This window comes from Schistocerca americana, chromosome 5 (assembly GCF_021461395.2).
Source record: "Schistocerca americana isolate TAMUIC-IGC-003095 chromosome 5, iqSchAmer2.1, whole genome shotgun sequence".
Classification (NCBI taxonomy): Eukaryota; Metazoa; Arthropoda; class Insecta; order Orthoptera; family Acrididae; genus Schistocerca; species Schistocerca americana.
The window spans coordinates 673,558,257-673,583,068 of record NC_060123.1 but is presented as its reverse complement, the minus strand read 5'-3'; the positions used below and the strand labels follow the sequence as shown (position 1 = coordinate 673,583,068).

Sequence of the window (24,812 nt, the reverse complement as noted above, 5' to 3'; positions counted from 1 at the left end):
ATGGTGAGCAGCAACTTTTCTTCTCATAATATTATCACTTACTTTCACAAGATCCTGAACATGGGCTTTCCACAACGGTTTACTGTCTATCTGAACACCCAGAAATTTGATCATATGCCCATTTTGTGTACCTAAAGTTTCAGGTTTTGTTGAAATATGTGTTAGAAATTGTACAAACTGAGTCTTACTGTGATTTAGTGTTAGTTTATTTTCTACAAGCCATGAACTTATGTCTTGAAACTGCACTATTTGAAACACTGCCAATGTTGCACACAACATCCTTTACTAACAAGCTAGTATCATCAGAAAACAAATATTTTATACTCACCTGTTATACTAGGAGGCATATCATTTATATAAATAAGGAAAAGGAGTGGCCCAGCACTGATCCCTGGGATAGCCCCCATTTAATTGCGCCCCCTCGGGCCCCACATCATAGCCATTATCAATACTGTGAGAATGACCTTCTGCTGTCTGTTCTGAAAGTAAGATGTGAACCAATTGTGAGCTACTACCTGTAGTCCATAATGGTCCAACTTCGGGAACAATATTTTGTGATCACCACGATCAAACACCTTAGTTAAATCAAAAAATATGCCTAACATTCAAAACCGTTTGTTTAACCCATTCAGTACCTCACAGAGAAAAGAGAATATAGCATTTTCAGTTGTTAAACCATTTCTGAAACCAAACTGTACATTTGACAGCAAATTATCCTCATATACAAAGCCTTTTCAATAACTTTAGCAAACACTGATGACATAGAAATAGGTCTAAAATTGTCAACATTATCCCTTTCTATCTTTTTATAAAGAGGCTTTCCTACTGAGTACTATAATCATTCAGGAAACTCCCCTTCCTAAAGGAAAAAATTACAAATATGACTAAGTACAGAGCTAATGTGTTCAGCACAGTACTTTAGTATTCTGCTAGATACTCCATCATAAACATGAGAGTTCTTAGTCTTCAGTAACTTTTAATTACCGACTCAATCTCCCCCTTGTCAGTATCACGAAGGAGTATTTCAAATATCTGCCTCGGAAAGCCATTTTCCAATAGAATTATATGATTCCCTGTAGAAACTACATTTTTATTTAATTCACCACCTATGTTCAGAAAGTGGTTGTTAAATACTGTACATATATCTGACCTATCGGCAACAAACATTTTACTACATATTGACTTTATATCCTTGTCCTTGTGCTGCTGACCAGACACTTCCTTCACAACTGGCCATATCGTTTTAATTTTATGTTGTGAATTAGCTATTCCATTTGCATACCACAGATCCTTTGCCTTCCTAATAAATAATTTTAAGCAGTTTACCGTAATGGGCTACTGTAGTTCGATTGTGACTTTTATATAATTCCCATTTTGTTCTGCATGATATCCTTATCTCACTACTCAGCCGCCCAGGCTGCCTTTTATTGCTAGTAACCTGTTTTGAACACTCTGATGGAAAGCAACTTTCAAAGAGCTTCAGAAATGTGTTAAGGAAAGCATTAAATTTGTCATCTATGTTATCAGCACTATAAACATCCTGCCACTCTTGTTCCTTGATGAGGTTTAAAAAAAAACCTCCCTGCTGCCACTGGATTAACTTTCCTGCATAGTTTGTGATTATACAAAACATTTGTTTGAGTACAAAAACTTTTAGCGATAAAATCTGCGCATCATGGCCTAAAAGGCCATTCACCCTTTTACTAACAGAATGTGGATCTAGTAATGAAGAACAAATGAAAATATTGTCTAGGGTTGTGCTACTGTTCCCCTGCACCCTGGCTGGAAAAAAAAAGTCTGCATCAGTGCATCAGATCGTATGAATTTCCCCTGCACCCTGGTTGGAAAAAATACAGTCTGCATCAGATCATATGAACTTAGGAGCCCTTACAACATACTTTTTCTTGCACAGTCATATACAAAATTAATACTGAAGTCACCACACACAACTAATTGTTGTACTTCCTGTAAAATGAACCAAGAACCCTCTCTAGGTTGAGCAGAAATGCTCTGATGTCAGAATTAGGGGGCCTATAAATAACAACAATCATGAGTATAGTTTCACTAACTTCAACTGCCCCTGCACAACATTCAAATACATATTCAGTGCAGAGTTTTGATATATGTACGGACTCAAATGGAATACGGCTTTTTATGTACATGGCTGCTCTCCCAGTCCGCAAACAACCCCTTGAAAAACAGCCAGCTAATCTATATTCTGGTAAAGGAAGCCTCTGAACTGTCACACTATTTAAGTCGTGCTCTGATACCAATGTTGCCAGAGTGAACATCTATAAGCAGTTAACTAAATTTATCTCTAATACCTCTTATATTTTGATGAAATATGCTAACTCCTTCACGAGGCACTCAAGCACTCACAACGGAGTCACCGCACTTGGGTATCATCAGATAAACCACTGGTCAGCCATGCTCAATAATAAAGAGGAACAGTTATTGATTGAAGCAGAATGTGAGCACAGAATTTTATCACACAACCTAGAGTACGTGCAAATAACAGTTCACATTACTTACACAACATTTCTGAATGGAATACTATTAACTGATTCCTTAATGGAATATACTATCAAAAATTTAACATTTCTATATACATTCTTACAATCGCTGAGTGTATGACTTGACCTTCAAATGAGATGGCTTGATGTCAGCTTTGCTATCTGTAACAGTAGGCAACTGATATGCCAGTATGTGTCTGCATTACCAGTGCATGCCTGCATTAGTTAGCAACACACAGACTTCTGTGTGCACTTGGAATGCTACCTCCAAATTAATTATGGGTAGTCAGTACCACATTCATTGCCAGTTCTATATTTAACTTGGATGCATAATGCTTTTAAGTGATAAGCTGGTAGGCTGTCTGATACAAACAGCTGCCACATGTCTGTTCATTGCAAACATAACAGATTGTGGTCTAGTACAGACAGCTCCTCAGCCCTAACTGCAAAAACAGTCTGGACATGATTTCCATGGCTCAAAACAACACTGCATATGCAGAAGCAATCTTACGCAACACCCGACCACAGATTTAGTCTCTGCTATTGTTTGTTGTTCGATGTCTGACAAAAAGCGAGGGATTTCATAATTGACGTGTAAAATGGGGTCACACGAAGTTGATGGTGTATGAAACCCTAGTGGAAACTGAAGAGGGTGTGATTGGTAGAGTTCTAGCTGCCTACCTCACTGTACAACAGACAGCCAGGATATTTGAGGGAGTGCAGCAAATTTTTTGTTATGTTGTAACACACACATTGAGACTGGTGCCTGTCACTCTGAAAATTTGCTGTGTACTTCAATTGCTGCTATAAGGTGCAAATTGTTTATGTCAATAAAGAAACTAAATATTTAATTTTCTACCATTAGTTCCATATTTCAACATATTTAGTTTAGGGTCCTCTATTGTCTAATATTGACCCCAAGATCTTTGCACACAAAATGCTTTGGTACCTGCAACTAGTGCTGTGTAAGCACCTCTTTGATGACCTCATGATGAAACATATTGCTCTTCTTTGGATCTTCTTTGTCTACTCTATTAATTCTACCAGGCAAGGGTCCCAGAATGAGAAGCAATGCTGTGTATAATGATTACCTAATATTATATTGGCAATTTACTGAATTTTGGAAAGCTAGTAACAAAACAGAAGACAAAAATAAATCCAGGGAGTGCTGAATCTACAGGAAAGCTTTGTTGTGTGAAAATACACTAACACACAAATTCACAAAATACGGAATTTTGTGTGTAAAAATTGTCCATGACCCCATCACAACCAAAACGTGTGTGCATTGGTTAACCAATCATTCATTATTTCCTCCTTAGGAGAGAAAAAAATGAAATTTCAACAATTTCCATGTTCTTTTTATATTCTCTTCTCTTGAGAAGAGCCATACGTAATTCAAATTTCCATTCTGTTTACACTCAGCTACACAGCTCACACCTCAAATGTTAATATATGATTATTCCTTTGTGAAACATTCAATATGTCTTCAGAAATAAGATTAAGCCAGATCTTTGACTTACAGAGAAAGTGTTCTTAGTGAGTTGATGAAAATACTTCATGGACTAATACAGAATACCAGCTTCCTACTACTTCTGCCCCATAGAGAGACTGAAGGGAGTCTTGGCTTCCAGTACCCGTGGGAGAAAGGATAAAGCAGAGAATGGTTTCAACACAACCTTCGACTGAATAATGGATAAAAACCAAAAAAAGAAAATACAGATTTTTTAAATTATCTACACTGTAAATAATATAGAACATTAAATTTGAACTAGTTACCTCAGCTCACTTGGAAGACGGCTGGACAGTATTCAATCAAAATATTAGAAGAAGTCGAGATTATGTGGCTGCACGCCAGAAATTTTATGGATCAGTCTTTGTGACACAAAAATATGAAGATGCACATTAAATTTGATAGCTAGTTTTGGTTGTTCATACAACTATCCTCATATCTGAAAGAACAACCAGAAACAGAAAACTGCTTTGGATAAACTGTCTTAAACAGTTTTTATATTTAAAGTTGCTACGCACCATATAGCGGAGATGCTGAGTCACAGATAGGCACAACAAAAGATTTTCACACTTAAGTCTTTCGGCCATTGGCCTTTGTCAACAATAGACACACATTCGCGCACACACACACACACTCACGCAAATGCAACTCACAGACATGACTGCAGCCTCAGGCAGCAGCACTAATGCACGACGTGAGTGGCGACTGGGTGGAGGAAAGGACGAGCCTGGGGCAGGAAGGGGGAGGGATAGTATGGTGGGGATAGCAGACAGTGAAGAGCTGCAGGTTGGCTGCAGGCCCAAGAGAGATGGAGAGGGGGAGGAGGGAAGTAGCGGAAAAGGAGAGAAATAGAGAAAAATAAATAAAAAAAGGACTGGGTGTGGTGGTGGAATGATGGCTGTGTAGTGCTGGAGTGGGAGCAGGGAAGGGGCTGGATGGGTGAGGACAGTGACTAATGAAGGTTGAGGCCAGGAGGGTTACGGGAAAGTGGGATGTATTGCAGGAGAAGTTCCCACCTGCGCAATTCAGAAAAGCTGGTATTGGTGGGAAGCATATGGCACAGGCTGTGAAGCAGTCACTGAAATGAAGGATATCATGTTTGGCCGCGTGTTAAGCAATAGAGCTGTCCACTTATTTCTTGGCTGCAGTTTGTCAGTGGCCATTCATGTGGACAGACAGCTTGTTGGTTGTCATGCCTACATTGAATGCAGCACAATGGTTGCAGCTTAGCTTGTAGACCACATGACTGGTTTCACAGGTAGACCTGTCTTTGATGGAATAGGCGATATTAGCGACCCATACATCCTCCCACCACCACATACTTCAGTCCCAACACAAGCTGTGTCATGACAGCTGAACATTCCATAGTCCTCCATTTGAAAAGTGTCCTCTAATTGAAAAGCACTGTGAACAGTTGTTCAATGGTATGCACATAAACTCACAGACTGCTGTGAATGCAGATGGCTAACAGCTGTGTGTGCTTGCAAAGGCCAATTAAGAACTGGCAGATAAAAGCAGTAGGTAGTGCACAAGTATGCACAGCTACAAACCATACTACAAAAAAGAAATATTATTATAGTATTAAAAAGTAAAAGAAAGGATTAAAGACAAGGGTAAGAAAAACAAATGTATCTGACAATCTAATGGCAAAACTATAGTGACAAAGTGACAATCACTTGAAAGAGAACAGTTACTGGAAAAAGACAAATATATTTAAGTAATGTTGAAAGCCAAGGACTGCCATAAAAATACCAGACATTAACGACAAGCAATCAAAATAACAATAAAGGTTGAAAGACTGCCAATGCAGATGAACCGCTATTTGCCAGCACATGACTATAGTGAAGACCGATGTCAAATGTGCTTGAGCAGATGGAAGCAGCAAGACAGAAATGCAGACTGCAATTGTCAGGACAACACACAACAAACAACTCTCCAGCAAACATCAGCTAAATACAATTAAAGAAGATCATCAAAAATATTAAAGAAGTAATATAAGATCAAGGGTTTTTTCCTTACAACTATAAGTTTCTAATTACTCCAACAAATCCAGTGTCATTCGTTTGGGCTCATTGCGCAACATCATACCACATCCAATACCCTATACCACATAGCCCTCTCAGTGATGTGCACACCAAAGGGCAATTAATTTGTATGTTTCCTGAAACAAGTATAAAAAGAATGGCCCGTCTGGCCAATGAAACACTGATCACAGTTATAACATTTAATTTTATACACTCATGAGTTATTTAATATGTCATGTTTAGGTTCAATTTGGCACTGAAGGTGTGTTTTTAGTTTCTTAGTTTTCACAACTATAACCAGACTATTCAGTTTTTTTTCTTTTTGTGAGATGTAGCAGCTACAAACCTAGTTTTAATTCTGCAGTTATTACTGTTAGGCAAAGTGCTGTCAGTCTTACTGTATATGTTGGCACTTTTTTTTTGACTAATCTTTACCTTGATTGTTATGACGTTACTTTTTTACATTACTGTACCTTGAAATATATTCTTGAAGACTGATTAAATCAATTTATAGAAATTTTCTGTTCCTGCTTGTGCTTTTGGACCTGGAATGATTGTATGAACAATCGAAACTAGTTATCAAATTTAATGTTGTATATGTTTTGCAATTGGGACATTTGAAAATTTTTGTATAAGTTTTTAAAAATATTTAGTTTTGAAGTGTACCATGAATGTTAGAAATTAAGTATGTGTTATTAGTGCAGTTGAGGCTTATATCACTCCTATTTAGAGCCCATGTTTCGGGAGAATGACTCATGCGTGCAGAGTGACAGATGGTCTGAAGCAGGCTCAGTCGAGTACATAGTTCAAATTTTCATCTGCTAGAGGACAGTAGTGGACAGGACTAAACAGAAAGAACTCTAATATAGTTAAGAATTTTGACCACCAGAGTCCAGTAGTGCACAGAGGCACTCAAGAAACAGGCCAAGAGAATGTTTTTGCGAATTGTTCTGTTTATTTCTTGGAGGCTGTTTTGTTTATTTATGTTTATACAGTTTTGTATATGCTATTAGCAGTGTGAATGATGCGTGAATGTGGTCTAAAGTAAATATGTAAATCATTGGTCTACTGATGAACACTGTACAAACTAGTGTGAGAAAGTTTTAAGACAGTGTGAATGCAGAAGACGGGGAATTATGTATCATAGTATGTTAAGTAAGTTAATGGTAAAAGGAAAGCTAATTCGAATACAAATGAAAATAGTTAATAATGTAAAGTGTAAATAAAATATCAGAATGTTAAATATTTATTTCAGGAAAAAGTACAGTTCAAAAGTGTGTTATTTGTAGATCAGTCAGTCATGAAAAATGCGAACTAATGCAGGAAATAATTTTTTTTTATTTCTATTGGCCTTAAAGAAAACTGATCAATCATAATGGAGTATTCTTCACATATCTTTTCCCTGGAACATATAGAATGTTTACAGCCTTTCAATGGTACGGTCAAGTGTAGTATGAGCTCCAAAAAGGAAGTTACAATTTGCCAGTTTTAGTTATGCTACATGTTTCAAAAGTATTTTAAAGTGAAGGCATATTTATTCCAGTGTGGCTTTTTAGAAAGTACTGATTTTTAAGTAATTTTGTGTGTGAGAAAAGACAGTAATTCCGTGTGGCATATTGAGCAGATCGGTGACTAAAAACTTGAGTGCATTAGATACCAATAAACTTAATAGTATGGTGAGCATTTTCATTTGAGAACAAAATCCATTTTTAGTATCTGTTCAGATTTTGAGAAATACGTTACCATAAATGTGCTAACATGAACGAAAGCGTTTGTGCATGACTGTGTTAAGATTAGCATGGGCTTGATAGTGAATGTGTACTTTATCAAGGTTCAGAATATACCAGCATTTCACCAGTATTTCCACCTTTCATTCAAAATTAAGACCTTTTTCTGATTCTTGGAATAGTTACGTTGCATGCAGCCTGGTGCAAGTTGCAGTACGGTAGGTTTCTGCTCAGCTTTCCAACCAGAGACCTGCTGTAATGAGTTGACAGGTAGGTGCAAGTAAAGGATGAAAGGAACTGTGCCGCCGCACACAGTGCATCAGTGCAGGAAAACTGGTACGGCAGATGAAGGAGATCAGGCTCGCAGTTTCAGCATGCCACGGCTGCAGCATTCAACAAAAGATAAGTTAAGTTTATTACATTTGTTGTGTGTGTGTGTGTGTGTGTGTGTGTGTGTGTGTGTGTGTGTGTGTGTGTGTGTGTGCGTGTGTGTGCGAGCGCGCGCGTGCGCGCACACATAAACTGAGTAACATGGAAAGTGATAAAGATTTTGTAAATAAGACAAAAGAGGAAGAACTCACATTCACTGTATGTGCTTCACAAACTAGCACACCCGAACAGAGAAAAGAAGTAGATTTTAAAGTAAAAGAGGAGGTTTTCGACAATATTTCTGTGTTATTTACGGACAGTGGAGTAGAATCTGTTTCAGGGATGTCAGTTAATGTAAATAGTGGGGATGGTGTATATCCTGAAAGTGACATTAAGCATGAGATCAGTAACAACCAATTGTGTGTTGACGGTGTTGGTAGTGTTACTGAATCAAATGTGTCAAATGTGGATACCAAATTTGGTATAGTACTGGTGGAATGAGGTAAACAGGAAACAGTGATGCAGAAAATAGAGCCTGGAGGTATGGAAGAAATGTTTGCGGCATTAATGGGTTCCATAAAAGATGGAAACAAACAACATACTAATTTGGCTGAAACAATTGGTCACAAAATTAGTAAACTTGATGAAATGCTCGAAAAGCAGACTGCTGTTTTAAAAGAAACGTAGAAAAATGATTTGAAGCCATTACAAAGTAAAGTGGATGGCAAAATTTCTCAAGCTGAGAATAACTGCCAACAATTCATTAAAACTGTAAAAAGTGAATTGCTATTGGAAACAAACAAAGGGTAGATTTGATAAAAGAAACTGTGCAGGAAGTAGAGTTCAAAATAGCAGTGGTAGAGTCTATATGTGTAAATGATCACAAATTGTTAAACAGTAAAATCAGTTCTGAATATGCCAAATGTATGAGTGAAGTAAAAAGTGTGTCTGACCAAGTGGGTGTGTCTGAAGAAAATATTCTTCAGCTAACCAACCAGGTAGAAGAGGTTGAAAATAAGTTGGATGAGCATAGCAGTAGATTATGCCAAGGTGAAATTAACAGTAGTTAGTGTAGTTTTGTAGCAGAATCATCTGAAATATCATATGTAGCTGACAGGCAGTTTTTACATTTTGATCTAACAGGAAATGTACATCCAAAAGAATTTTGGAATGACTTTGAAGGTGTTCTACCTAGCTTGTGGTCAGACAGACAAAAAATAGGGTTTATTGTGTCTAAAGTCTTGGGAGAGGCTATGTGGTAATGTCTGAAATAAATGGGAAAGATGTGGTTGTACCATTTTTTTGAAAAAAATAATATGACCAAAGAAGAAGTAGCCAGTATACCAATTAGGTATTGTAGAAGGGTGGAAGATTTGGAGAACTAAGTGAGTATGGGGATGATGTGGGGATGCACCCTGAGAAAATGAAGGTGGTACAAGAAAAAATAGAACAAAACGCAAAAGAGGTGCCACAGTTAGATATGAGCTAAGCTTGGAGGCCTCAGAGGGCATTGCAACCCATGCAATGCTCGATGTTTGACGAACACCAGGTGCTCGAGTTACTGACAATGCTATTTCAGTTTCTTTTCGTATTGTCAATCTTCCCTTCTATCATTCTGAGCTGAATCTATCATCTTTAATTTTCTTCTCTATTAGTATTTGACAGCCTCAGAGGGCGTAATGGTTTCTTATGACAAAATAAGTTTTATGGTGAGAAAAATGGGGGTCAAATTGTAATGGGGTGAAGTGACAACGTAAGTATATCGATGTAAGAAAATAATTAAGGTACAAAGGTGATGACGTAAAGGGAAAGTAGAAAAAGGGTGTGTCATTCTGCTGAAAGTTGAGAGGAAGGATTGACTTATTCCCTGGTACGTGGAAGTGTACAGTGTATTGATGTACCAGTTAAAATAATGGCAGGTAAGAAGGAATATCCTGTTGGAAAATGTCAAAATAAATTGGAGGCTAAGTGAAATGTAGGGAATGGATATGACAAGTACAGACAATAAAGGAGATTTTGATGATGAGTACTAAAGTATAATGTTCAGAAAAAGGCATTTTGTAATGATGTAATGGGATATACAGTGGCCACCTAATTAAAGGAAGTTTAACAAATATAACAAAAAATATACCTGGATAAAACTGAAGAACATTTATTCTGAAAGGAATGTGAATGAATGTGAAGATTATATATATATATACAAAAAAAACTGATTTCTGTTCAATAGTGGTAAAAAAAAGAAGAAGAAGTGATGCAAAGAGACAATGCATAAGAGTGGTAACTATGTATCATAAAAGTCTGTAAATAATTGTTTTGCGTGAAATTGTTTTTCACAATTAAATGTTCTCAAGTTGAGCTAAAGTAAAGAAAAAGTTTAAGTTTTGCTTTCAATAGCAACTAGTTTCTTGAAAAAATCATTAAGTCTTCTAAACGAAATGAAATTCTTATATTCTAATAAATAAATTATTGTTCCCCAAAAATTTCTAGTAGATTTGATCATGCTGATTGAAGTAAAATAAGGAAGCAACACACTGTTAATTTACTTTCATTTGAAGTCAAGTTAAACGAAATATAAAATTTGTAAATAATTTCTAGTAATAATAATTGATTGTGTATTAGGATGTATGTAAAGAAAGTAGCCTTAGACAGAAGTATGGTTTCAGGGACAACATTGCATGTAAACCCTGGAAGGACAGATATGTGGAGAATGGGGGAATGTTATGGACACTACAATGCAATGGTGCAATAATCAAAAACCAGTGAAATGTATGTGATGAAAAGATTATAGTGATGTGCTGGTGCTAAGGTAGAATAAAATATCATTATTAAATGGAAGAACACAAATCACAGTGCCATAAATAAAAAACGTGAATAAGTAGTTAACTTCAAAAGACTTTCATGAAGCATGAATTTACACATGTTGAAAAAAGTTATTAAAATGTTGAAAACATGTAGTGAAAATTTGCATCAATTTTGTCAAGTAAGAAATGATTTTTCATAAAGAAATTAAAAGATTAGGCTAGGTTAGTTGTAGACTGCCAAGTTTGGAGTAAGAAATTTATAATTTCAGTTTATAAGAATGAGAATTTTATGAAAGATTAAAAATTTGAAGCAAGGATTGGTAATTTGTATAATTCTAATTTTTTTGGAAAAAAACTTCATAATTATAGGGCCCAGACTGCCATATGTCACTCCTGTCTAGAGCCTATGTATTCGGAGAATGACTCATGTGTGCACAGTGACAGATGGTCTGAAGGGGATTCAGTCGAGTACCTTAGAGTAATGATGACTAAAAATGTGAGTGTGGATCTGGGTTATATTGCCTTATTCCCCAAACCACCTTCCACATTTTTACGAGAAGACTTACCTGGAATTTGCAACCACTCTTCTTTATTGAATAGCCAGCTGCTGAAAACCCTCTTGACTTCTTCTCCGTCGAATAACACTAGGTACGGAATTTTTAGAGTCTTTCTACTTATGAAATAAGTAGACATCCAAGCTTTACTTTTCATCAACTAACGATGTATTTGACCTCCATACACAATAAAAATCTCACTTTCCACATGAATATGTAACTTCCGGCAAGTCTCTCAAACAGTCGAATGTTAGAAACAAATAGAGTTACAGTGAAAAGAAAGTTGGCTTGGATACCATGACCTTTCTTAACATGAATCATAAAATGAGTCTTGCCACTAACGAGGTTACGTCAATAGTCCACAAGAATACTTTTTCAACTGTTCTTCTTTTAATAACAATAGTCAATGACACAATAAGCACAGAGCTGCATATAAACTCCATGGTTCTTCCTTAGGGTTGGGTTGGGTTGTTTGGGGAAGGAGACCAGACAGCGAGGTCATCGGTCTCAGCGGATTAGGGAAGGACGGGGAAGGAAGTCAGCCGTGCCCTTTGAAAGGAACCATCCCGGCATTTGCCTGGAGCGATTTAGGGAAATCACGGAAAACCTAAATCAGGATGGCCGGACGCGGGATTGAACCGTCGTCCTCCCAAATGCGAGTCCAGTGTCTAACCACTGCACCACCTCACTCGGTCGGTTCTTCCTTACACACTCACTAAAACATCTATGGATTGCCCGACAGCTACTAGTCGGTGCCGTCCGACCACCACATCCACTTTCTTCCCGCGACTGATTTTAAACCTGCACGCACAAACATGTGACGCGCAATAGGTAGGATTCTACCATCCCACACTCATATCCAGAATATTGTGTGTTCGAGACAGTAGAAGGCCGAGTGGTTCTAGAATTTACACAGAAATTCACGATTCACTACATATCCCCCCCTCAGATCGAAAATGGGATATTTTATACATAATCATTATGCAAATAATATCACTCACAATGACATTTCATGTCTTAACAGTATACATTTCTTACATATGTTTATATACATATCTTTCCTTTCCATAACAGTTCTCTGTTCTCTCTTGAACAATCTTTCGCTTACTGTTTCTCTACTCTTTTCTAACTGTATATTGTTACTAAGACATGAGCATTTGCTCATGGTTTGAGTCAGCTTTCCTAATATTTAGGAATTGTGAGAACTCTTTTTTTTTTTCTTTTCTTTATTTCCTCTTTTTTTTCCTCAATCGTAAACTTCAGGTGTTTATGACACATGAGTAAACTATTTTCTATTCTTATCTTTTGTACCACCTTCTTCTTAGCATGTACTATTTTCATTATTTGTAGTTTGGAGGAACTCTGGAAGAAATGAAGGTGTTCTTTTGACTCTCATTTCGTTCCACGAAACATAATAATGCTAGTTGTTCATAGAATTCACCCTCCCCACAATAATCCCAATAAAATTTGTGACTTTTGTCACGATACTGTTCCCTTCTCCTAGGATCAGCGCCTATTCATTGCTTGTGGGTTGACCTTATGGGAGCACTTCCTCTTTCCATATTGGTAGGTAAGTCCCTTACAAAACATCAGTATTTTTTAGGCCACAGATCGTAGGTACGCCTGCCCTTTATACTTCACCCCCCTTTTCCTTTCTGAGTAGGCCTCACAGTTCATTACCCTAGTATATAAGCCGGCCGAAGTGGCCGAGTGGTTAAGGGCGCTACAGTCTGGAACTGCACGACCGCTACGGTCGCAGGTTCGAATCCTGCCTCGGGCATGGATGTGTGTGATGTCCTTAGGTTAGTTAGGTTTAAGTAGTTCTAAGTTCTAGGGGACTTATGACCACAGCAGTTGAGTCCCATAGTGCTCAGAGGCATTTGAACCTAGTATATATTTCTATGTATACCATAATTATCTTCTGGTAAAGACATAAATCTATTTTAAACTTCACATTCATTTGTTAATACATCATTTACTCCCTAGAGTCCTCCTCTACTTATCAACTTCTATATTTTCAATAGATACTATATCTACATATACTATTTACTTCCCATTATCCCTCAATTCATCAGTGTACTTATTACGTTGACATTACTTTCGTTTTCTTTCTTTGCTCATGCCTCTCTCTCTTATTTATCCATTACTCATTACTACTTTATAGTTCTTCATTATGTATGTGCACCTATTCTTACGTATATTCAAAGTAGAACTGTCATAGCTTCCTATACATGTGCACATACACTCCTGGAAATGGAAAAAAGAACACATTGACACCGGTGTGTCAGACCCACCATACTTGCTCCGGACACTGCGAGAGGGCTGTACAAGCAATGATCACACGCACGGCACAGCAGACACACCAGGAACCGCGGTGTTGGCCGTCGAATGGCGCTAGCTGCGCAGCATTTGTGCACCGCCGCCGTCAGTGTCAGTCAGTTTGCCGTGGCATACGGAGCTCCATCGCAGTCTTTAACACTGGTAGCATGCCGCGACAGCGTGGACGTGAACCGTATGTGCAGTTGACGGACTTTGAGCGAGGGCGTATAGTGGGCATGCAGGAGGCCGGGTGGACGTACCGCCGAATTGCTCAACACGTGGGGCGTGAGGTCTCCACAGTACATCGATGTTGTCGCCAGTGGTCGGCGGAAGGTGCACGTGCCCATCGACCTGGGACCGGATCGCAGCGACGCACGGATGCACGCCAAGACCGTAGGATCCTACGCAGTGCCGTAGGGGACCGCACCGCCACTTCCCAGCAAATTAGGGACACTGTTGCTCCTGGGGTATCGGCGAGGACCATTCGCAACCGTCTCCATGAAGCTGGGCTACGGTCCCGCACACCGTTAGGCCGTCTTCCGCTCACGCCCCAACATCGTGCAGCCCGCCTCCAGTGGTGTCGCGACAGGCGTGAATGGAGGGACGAATGGAGACGTGTCGTCTTCAGCGATGAGAGTCGCTTCTGCCTTGGTGCCAATGATGGTCGTATGCGTGTTTGGCGCCGTGCAGGTGAGCGCCACAATCAGGACTGCATACGACCGAGGCACACAGGGCCAACACCCGGGATCATGGTGTGGGGAGCGATCTCCTACACTGGCCGTACACCACTGGTGATCGTCGAGGGGACACTGAATAGTGCACGGTACATCCAAACCGTCATCGAACCCATCGTTCTACCATTCCTAGACCGGCAAGGGAACTTGCTGTTCCAACAGGACAATGCACGTCCGCATGTATCCCGTGCCACCCAACGTGCTCTAGAAGGTGTAAGTCAACTACCCTGGCCAGCAAGATCTCCGGATCTGTCCCCCATGGAGCATGTTTGGGACTGGATGAAGCGTCGTCTCACGCGGTCTGCACGTCCAGCACGAACGCTGGTCCAACTGAGGCGCCAGGTGGAAATGGCATGGCAAGCCGTTCCACAGGACTACATCCAGCATCTCTACGATCGTCTCCATGGGAGAATAGCAGCCTGCATTGCTGCGAAAGTTGGATATACACTGTATTAGTGCCGACATTGTGCATGCTCTGTTGCCTGTGTCCATGTGCCTGTGGTTCTGTCAGTGTGATCATGTGATGTATCTGACCCCAGGAATGTGTCAATAAAGTTTCCCCTTCCTGGGACAATGAATTCACGGTGTTCTTATTTCAATTTCCAGGAGTGTATTTCCATATGTATACACATTTTCCCTACAACACCTGGCAGTTCTCACATCGTGACAGGCTTCCTCTTATGTGATTTAATGTTTGTGTACAAGTGTATAATTGTGTATATGTGGATGTGTGTTCGTGTAGTCTGATTCCTCGGCCTTGTTATCTAAAGATAAGATTTAGGTTTTTAGTAACCACAGAAATAAGGAAGTTTGTGAATATGGAAAGAGGGAAAAGATAGACAGGTCCTCAAATGAGAAGTAAGAAACGAAAAAACAGATATGGATGCTAGGATTGAAGAAGAGAAAGAAGATAGCCCCAAAGACATGAAACGCTTCCCATCCCCCATCCCTTGGATCCCTACCCCTCAGGTACTTGAGTGAGACACCGGAGGTGGTTTGGTGTTAAATTGTCTCCTACAGAACAGACTTATCCCACCTTCACCCTTTGAGGACCCCACAGTAAATCCTAGCAACTCTATGGAAACGGCAAATGATGAAGAATCGGGCACACTTGTTTGTGAGGGTTGTTTGAAAGGTGTGATGTGTGTTTTGTGTTAGTAATGATTTACCTGTTCTTGTAAATCATGCTTTTATCTACAATACCCACCCCTTTCAAAATTTATACAAACCCTCCCATCTATATCACATCTCATAAAAGGCATAAAATACTCTATACAAAACAGAAAATCTATACACTACAGAATAACAGTTGTTCAGCCAGTCACATCTTATTATATTTTCCACAAATATACTACTCTTTTTAGTTTATTTAGTCTAGATACTACTTATTTTCTGTGATTCTCTTAAGTTGTTCTCTATTTAACAGTCATATCCAGTTTTCTAAGCAATAGGATTACAGAATAGTTCTAGATTTTAAAGGAATTCAGTGCAGGAAACTAATTTGAAGAAACATCGAAAGCAACTCGGGATACGATGGTCATTACTCCGTCCGTTAACTTAGAATGTTAATGTCCCAGGGGGATATACAATTTTACATCCTTTACATTGTATCTCCCCTTCTTCTTCTTCTTCTTCTTCTTCTTTGCTTGTGTTAAATGCCAATCGAAATATTTCCTTATAGTACCCCAAGTACTATTATAATATTTTGGGTCCCATAGATATGATATTAACTTTTCTTGAACACTGGCAGACTAGTACTTCTCTTTAAGTTATTCATTCCCTGTCTTACATCATTATATTTAATACTGTAAATGTTTTCAAAAGATCCGAACTTTTCAATAAGCTCTGATTCTACATTAGTACATTTGTTCTCAATTCTAACATTTCGATAAATCTTGAAAAGTGTCATTCTGCTTCTGACTAAGGTTAGTAAACATATGATTTATATGAGTGGTCAAAGAATTTGCCAACTCGTTCTTTAAATCTACTTTTAAATTCTCTACTTTATTACATATGGCGTCGAATTCAGTCTTCAGAGCACCCATGCCTTCGCATATGTTATTAAATTCCTTGCTTTGAGAGTCGACTTTGGCATTTAACAAACCTAAATTTGTCGTTTGAGTATTTAATTGAGAATTTAATAAGCTTAACTTAAGACTCTGCGCTTTGATTAAATTTATCAACTCAGCCCAGTCAGGCACTTCTTTGCTAATCTTCAGTTAACTAATCAGGTAGAAGAGGTTGAAAATAAATTGGATGAGCAAAGCAGAAGATTATGCCAAGGTGAAATTAACCTCAGACATGGAACTAACAGTAGTTAGTATAGTTTTGTAGCAGAATCATCTGAAATATCGTATGTCACTAACAGGCAGTTTTTACGTTTTGATCCAACAGGAAATGTACATCCAAAAGAATTTTGGAATGACTTTGAAGGTGTTCTACTCGAGTTTCCCCAACCTGTTGTATATTTTCCATACCTTTATATGCCATAGCTCTTGTAAGCATTTAAAACTAACTTTAAATATGATAATTACACAATAACAGTTCACTCAACCGTATCTTGTACCACTTTGTACTAAAGTAATCACATTTTGTTTCACCCTCACCCGGCATAGATTTTTCATCGCATAGGTGAGCGGATGTGGAGGCAGATCAGCACTGGTGAGCAGCAGCCGGTGCCAGCAGCGTCGGATATAAGTTGGTTTTTGCGTCTGCATCCCCGCAATGCATGTGAGAGCTGTAGATACCCTGCACTGGATCTTCTCAGCTGAAGCGTTCTATGCGTACTTCTTCTTAGACAAATACATCGAAATCTTCTTTACTATTATTATCGTTGTGAATTTTTCATTTCTTCAATGTTTTTCCATTTAAATTTCGCTCCATAGGATACTTGAACACATTCCAATGTCTCGGAGTAATCCCCTTGTCTTATTATGTTTGGTTGCCTTGGCAACACATAACAGCTTCTTCTCTCATTTTTGACTTAAAATTTCTATTTTCTCAGTCCTTTCACACAGGTCACCACGTTCTAACATTCTGACAACTTAAAGTGTGAGTGTGGATCTGGGTTATATTAGCTTATTCCCTAAACCACCTTCCACTTCTTTATGAGATGACTTACTTGGAATTTGCAGCCACTCTTGTTTACTGAATAGCCAGCAGCTGAAAACCCTCTTGACTTCTTCTCCATCGAATAACGCTAGGTACAGGAATTTTTAGAGTCTTTCTACTTATGAAATAAGTAGACATACAAGCTTTACTTTTCATCAACTAACAACATATTTTACCTCCATATACAAAAAAAAACTCACTTTCCACATGAATATGTAACTTCCTGCAAGTCTCTCGTGCAGTCGGACGTTAGAAACAAGTAGAGTTTCAGTTAAAAGAAAGTTGGCTTGGATACCATGACCTTTCTTAACATGAATCATAAAATGAGTCTTGCCTCTAACAAGGTTGGGTCGAGAGTCCACAAGAATACTTTTTCAACTGTTCTTGTTTTAATAACAATAGTCAATGCCACAATAAGCACAGAGCTGCATATAAACTCCATGGTTCTGCCTTACACACTCACTAAAACATCTATGGATTGCCCGACAGCTACTTGTCGGTGCCGTCCGACCACCATGTCTACTTTCTTCCCGCGACTGATTTTAAACCCACACACACAAACGTGACATGCGGTAGGTAGGATTCTACCATCCCACACTCATGTCTAGAATATCGTGTATTCGAGACGGTAGAAGGCTGAGTGGTTCTAGAATTTACACAGAAATTCTCAAATCACTGTAGTACGTAGTTCTAATTTTCATCTGCTAGAGGATGGTAGCAGACAGGACTAAACAGAAAGAACTATAATGTAGTTAAGAATTTTGACCACCAGAGTCCAGCAGTGCACAGAGGCATTCAAGAAACAGCTCAAGAGAAAGGTTTGTGAATTGTTCTGTTTATTTCTTGAAGGCATTTATGTTTTTTATGTTGATACAATTTTGTATATGCTATTACTAGTGTGAATGATGTGTGAATGAGGTCTAAAGTAAATACATAGATCATTGTTCTACTGATGAACACTGTACGAACTAGTGTGAGAAAGTTTTAAGACAGTGTGAATGGAGATGATGGGGAATTTTGTATCATAATATGTTAAGTAAGCTTATGGTAAAAGAAAAGCTAATTAGAATACAAATGAAAATAGTTAATAATGTAAAGTATGAACACAATATCAGAATGTTAAATATTTATTTTGGGAAAAAGTACAGTTCAAAAGTGTGTTATTTGTTGATTGATTAGTCATTAAAAGTGCAGACTAATGTAGGAGAATATGTTTTTCTATTGGCCTTAAAGAAAGCTGACCAATCAGAATGGAGTATTCTTCATACGTCTTTTCTCTTGGAGATATAGAATGCTTACAGCAGTCTAGAAGTCAGAGCACAGTCTTTCAATGATACAGTCATGTGTAGTATGAACTCCAAAGGAAGTTATAATTTGCCGGTTTTAGTTGTGCTACATGTTTCTGAAATGTTTTAAAATGAAAGCATATTTATTCCACATGACATATTGAGCAGATCTGTGACTAAAACCTTGAGTGCATTAGACACCAATAAACTCAACAGTATGGCGAACATTTTCATTTAAGAACAATCCATGGTAAGTAGCTGTTCAGATTTCGACAAATACATTAGCATAAACTTGCTAACGTGAATGAAATGGTTTGTGCATGACTGTGTTAAGATTAGCATGGGCTTGGCAGTGAACATGTACATTATCAAGGTTCAGAATATACCAGAGTTTTGCCAGTATTTCCACCTTTCATTCAAAATTAAGACCTTTTCCCGATTCTTGGAATAGTTATGTTGTATGCAGCCTGGTGCGAGTTGCAGTACGGTAGGTTTCTGCTCGGCTTTCCTACCGGCGATCTGCTGCAACGAGTTCACAGCTAGGTGCAGGTAAAGGACGGAAGGAACCATGACACCGCACAGTTGTTCAGTTTCATTCCCCAATGCAAGTTTCCACTAATCCTAAGATCTAGGTGCAGGTAAAGGACGGAAGGAACCATGACACCGCACAGTTGTTCAGTTTCATTCCCCAATGCAAGTTTCCACTAATCCTAAGATCTACTAAAAAGCCACTTACCACTCAGCTTCTTGTCCTTCAGATTTAGACTCTGCAGCTGATGGGATGAGATGCAAATCATAAGAAAGGTTTCTATTAATGTAATTAATGTATTTCAAAGAACTTCTGTAATTTCGAACATATTCAGCCTCCAGGTGTTTTGGATAGTTTCGTTTGTTTGAGCGACTTTGCAGCTGGACGACATTAGTTGGAGATAACATATGGAGCAAGTTCATCATTAGCTCAACTCCAAGACCTATAAACAGATAAAATAATAAATCAAACACGGGAAACTCCAAGCAGGAATAACAACACTGTAGGAAAAGACAGATTGCTATTTACCATAAAGAAGACACACCATGTTGCAGACAGGCACAATTAAAAGACAATTAAACAAACCTTTCGCGACAGCCTTCATCAGCAAAAGATAAGACATACACCATTCACACATATACACAAGGAAGCACACCTCGTGCACACACAACCACCAACGCAAGCATCTTGGGTCAGAATGCATCTATCAAGTGGAATGCAAACACCAATCTGGAGGAGGCAGGAAGGATAAGGGATAGTTGTGTACGGATGTGGAGAGAGATAAACGTTGTGGGAGGGACTAGACTGCCAACAGATGAAACACCGGGACTTTGTGCAGCAGGGAGGAGGGTGAAAAAGGAGAAAAAAGGAGAGAGTGGGGAAAAACAGGCAAATGTATTGGCATAAGGCTGCAAATAAAGAGGGTGGGAGATGAGAATGTGGAAGGCGGAGGAGATGATGGATGGGGGGAGGGTGGGTGCAAACGGTTGGGTGAAATGTGGGGGGACAATATACTACCATTAGTTGAGGTTGGGGTAATTATGGGCGCAGAGAATGTGTTGTAACGATAAGTCCCATGTGCACAGTTCAGAAAAGCTGGATGTCGAGGGAATGATCCAGGTGGCTTGGGTAGTGAAGCAGCCATTGAAATCAAGTCTGTTATGCCCAGCTGCATGTTGTGCCCCCGAAAAGGAAGTGCTGGGTGGGTGGATTGGGCAGATTTTGCACCTGAGTCTCCCACAGGGATAAGATCCTTGTGGCAAGGGGCGAGGGTTGGGAGTGGCATAGGGTAGGATGTTGCGGAGGTTGGGGGGTGACTGAATACCACTTTAGGAGGGGTGGGAAGTATCTGAGGTAGGATGTCCATCATTTCAGGGCATGATGATAGGTAGTCAAAGCCCTGGCAAAGGATGTGGTTCAGATTTTCCAGCACAGGGTGGTACTGGGTGATAAAGGGGCCCTTCCTTTGTGGCTGGTTCTTGGGGGTGGTAGGAGTATTTGTGCTGTGAGGGGAAATGGCATGGGATATCTGTTTGCAGACTACATCTGGGGGATAGTGCCTGTCTGTGAAGGCCTTGGTAAGACCCTCAGCATATTGGGCAAGGGTGTTTTAGTCTCTGCATATACGCTGTCCCTGGGTGGCCAAGCTGTATGGAGGGATTCTTTGGTGTGAAAGGGATTACAGCTGTCAAAATGCAGGTACTGGTGGTTGGTGCATTTAACGTTGACAGAGAGGTGTCAGGTCATCATCTAGGAAGGTGGCATGCTGAGCTGAGGAGGGCCACGTGAAGCGGATAGGAGATAAGGTGCTGAGGTTGTAGAGGAACGAAGTTATGGTGTTTTGGCCCTGAGTCTAGATCATGAAGATATCATCAATGAACCTGAACCAGACTAGGGGTTTGGTGTTTTGGGAAGCTAGGCAGGTCTCCTCTAGATAGCTCATAAAAAGTTTGGCATAGTAGGGTGCCATGTGGGTGCCCATGGCTGTGCCATGGATTTGTTTATATACCTTCCCGTCAAATGAGAAGTAGTTGCGGGTTAGTAATGAGGTAGTGGGTTTGAAGTCTGAAGGACACTGGGAAAGGTAGCGTTCAACAGTGGTAAGGCAATCTTGAGACACTTGGATGTGTTATGAGGATGTTCTGTGTTTAGCCAACAGTGGAAAAACTATAATACTCATTTTTAGTTATTGTAGTGGATTCCATTTTTGGTCCCAGTTGCCATGTATAATCTTATTGTGCGGGTATTGTTTACATTTTATTTACCAGCCACCACATTACAGTTTTATCTACGTTCGGGTATTTCTTTGAGGAGAGTATTAAACATATATAGTGGCCAACATACCAGCTTACTTGTGGTTTAATGTATAGACTGTATTAAGTGATACAGTTTTCTTTCTGGTGATCAGATAATAAGAGTAAACATTCATCATCAGTACATCTTTGTTAAGTTACTAGCAACTTTAGGCTCCCTTCGACCACTAAAGTCACACATATAAAAATGTGCTTATTTCTACTTCGTTGATGTTGATACGGAGGTTTATTATATTCCTTTAACATTACAGCACATCTTAAATGCACTAAATATAAAACAAAAAGTCTAGGTCAGTTTCTCACTTGGACCAAAATACACACATACGAGACGTTGTTATAAAATAAAGGGACAATTGCTGTAAAGCATTTTATTTAAAAAACAAACACATTTAGTTACTGTCACCTTCAATATACTTCACCCCCTATCCCTACAATGCTCCAGCTGAATTTTGCATTAAGGGAAACAGCGCTAGAAGTCTTCCTATGTGAGCTCCTTGATGATGCATGCCACTTTTTCTTTCACTGCTTCAACAGACTAAAATCTCGTTCCTTTTAATGCAGATTTGACTTTAGGGAATAGATAAAAGTCAAACAGTTCTAGGTCAGGTAAATAAGGTCGGTGATCTCACACTATGAAGTTGCACTTCACTAGAAAGCTCTTAACAGGCAATGCAGTACAAGCCCTAAACAAAGATGATGTGACTTACCAAATGAAAGTGCTGACAGGTTGACAGACACACAAACAAACACAAACACAACAGTACCTCCATTATGACAGCTGCCACCCATTCCACATCAAACTGTCCCTTCCCTACAGCCTAGGTCTTCGTGGCAAACGAATCTGCTCCAGTCCGGAATCCCTGAACCATTACACCAACAACCTGAAGACAGCTTTCGCATCCCGCAACTACCCTCCCGACCTGGTACAGAAGCAAATAACCAGAGCCACTTCCTCATCCCCTCAAACCCAGAACCTCCCACAGAAGAACCACAAAAGTGCCCCACTTGTGACAGGATACTTTCCGGGACTGGATCAGACTCTGAATGTGGCTCTCCAGCAGGGATATGACTTCCTCAAATCCTGCCCTGAAATGAGATCCATCCTTCATGAAATCCTCCCCACTCCCCCAAGAGTGTCTTTCCGCCATCCACCTAACCTTCGTAACCTCTTAGTTCATCCCTATGAAACCCCCAAACCACCTTCCCTACCCTCTGGCTCCTACCCTTGTAACTGCCCCCGGTGTAAAACCTGTCCCATGCACCCTCCCACCACCATCTACTCCAGTCCTGTAACCCGGTAGGTGTACACAATCAAAGGCAGAGCCACGTGTCAGTCAGTTCAATGAAAATAATTAAATCCTGCTCTGACTCACAAGGACTTCAAATCTAAAATTTTCAGATATTAAAACTATGAAAAAGAACAGGCTATTGCATTCTAAACTCACAACTCATGGGCAAGTAATTACTACATTCCAGTTATTTAAGTGCCTCAAAGCTCAAAAGCCAGCCATACAGTTTCAAAGGATTAAGTGCCACCACAAGAACTTGCACAGTATTAACTCCCCCGTGAGCAATGGGCAAGTATATCTCTCTGTTCCACAGGGGCAGCAACTTAATTTCCTCATTTGTCAGTGCAACTATTAATTGCACTACATCTATATTACTTGGAATTAATGTCTAAAGCACAGACACTGCAGGGAGAGTACATCAAAATCAGGCATTTGAGATTGTTGATAAAATAACTGAATTTACAAACGAAGAGAGAAATGAGGCAGTTTGGAACTTCTTGTGGCATGTAGTGGCTGCCTGCAACGGATTCCTCATCATTATCTTGGTCCCCTTCCCTGTCCATCCACAGGTGCAGCTAAGGTTCATGTTACATTTTACTTGGTCTTACAGTCTGCAAGAATACATTTTATTTACCAGATGGCAGCGTTAAGCTGTAGCACATTTCCTGGAAGTCAAGACCCTCGGCACCTACTAGTGTTCGCCTGTCATGTGGATGAAAGGACAAAGATGGGTCTCGCACCACCAGTGTTTCCCAAATCTGTATTTATTCTTACAGGTGAGTTGTTCAGTCTCCAAAAAATGTGTCATAACTCGAATTAACCTCTAATAAGTCTTAACTTATACTACCTCTTTCATCTCATGCCACTTCAAGAAATCTTCGGGTTTGAATCTTTGTGATTATCTATGTATGCCTAGATCTGTTACCATTTGGGAAGTACAGTTTTAATCTGTCTACATTTTATTGCAGTCCATTTTTGTTGACAATGTTCCATATGGATAGTTTGAACCTCTACACTAGCAAAATGGACTATCTATCAATACATCTGATGGAGTAACCTCCAGAATCCATGTAACATAGGGCAAATAGCCATTTACCTTTGCAAAATCCCATAGTATTAACAAACCATGGAATGTGCTGAAACTCTGCTTGGGATTTGCAATAATCAATTATGAACTTTGCACCTTCAAGGTAGAGTGTGGGACAATTGCTCACATTAACATCTCCTATGAAGACCATCCTGTATAAACATAAGAACAAAATAAATTAGAGACAGTAATTTGTGTGGGTCACCTTTACCTTGTCAAGAAAAAAACACAGTTGCATTGTATACAGTTTATTGGCTTCAGTTACCAATTTTACCTCTCTGGTTGCAGGAGATGTGTAAAATTTGGCCCAAGTAGTGGCTTCTTGATCATTACAGCAGATATGCAGCCAGGAACTGTAAATTCAGCTTGCCCCAAATCAAAATCAAGACAAAGGATTTCCTTATATGAAGATAGGCTCCTATTTATAAGAAACCTTAGCAAAGTTGATTTTCCAACCCCTTTTCCACCACATATGACAGTGCAGTTGGTTTCTACAAAAAGAAAAAAAAAAGTCATTAAAAACAATTACACAGAAATACTCAAAACAGCAATTACCATGTTTCAAAGCAGATCTTCAAAGAAAGAAGACCCACTAAAAAATAAACTTTGGCTCAAGACAATAAACAGTATGTTAACTGGTTATTTTT

At 39.3% G+C, this 24,812-nt stretch overlaps 1 protein-coding gene across 1 annotated transcript in view; it reads right to left on the bottom strand.

The window, feature by feature from the left end:
- The window catches only part of LOC124615519 (polynucleotide 5'-hydroxyl-kinase NOL9), a 72,320-nt gene that overhangs the window by 22,060 nt on the left and 25,448 nt on the right, over positions 1–24,812 (bottom strand). The window contains exons 3-5 of the mRNA XM_047143480.1: positions 24,440–24,656; positions 24,175–24,317; positions 19,685–19,919 (exon numbers count right to left, since the gene is read on the bottom strand). Coding sequence (XP_046999436.1) covers positions 19,685–19,919; positions 24,175–24,317; positions 24,440–24,656 — 595 coding nt within the window. The remainder of the gene's footprint in view (positions 1–19,684; positions 19,920–24,174; positions 24,318–24,439; positions 24,657–24,812) is intronic.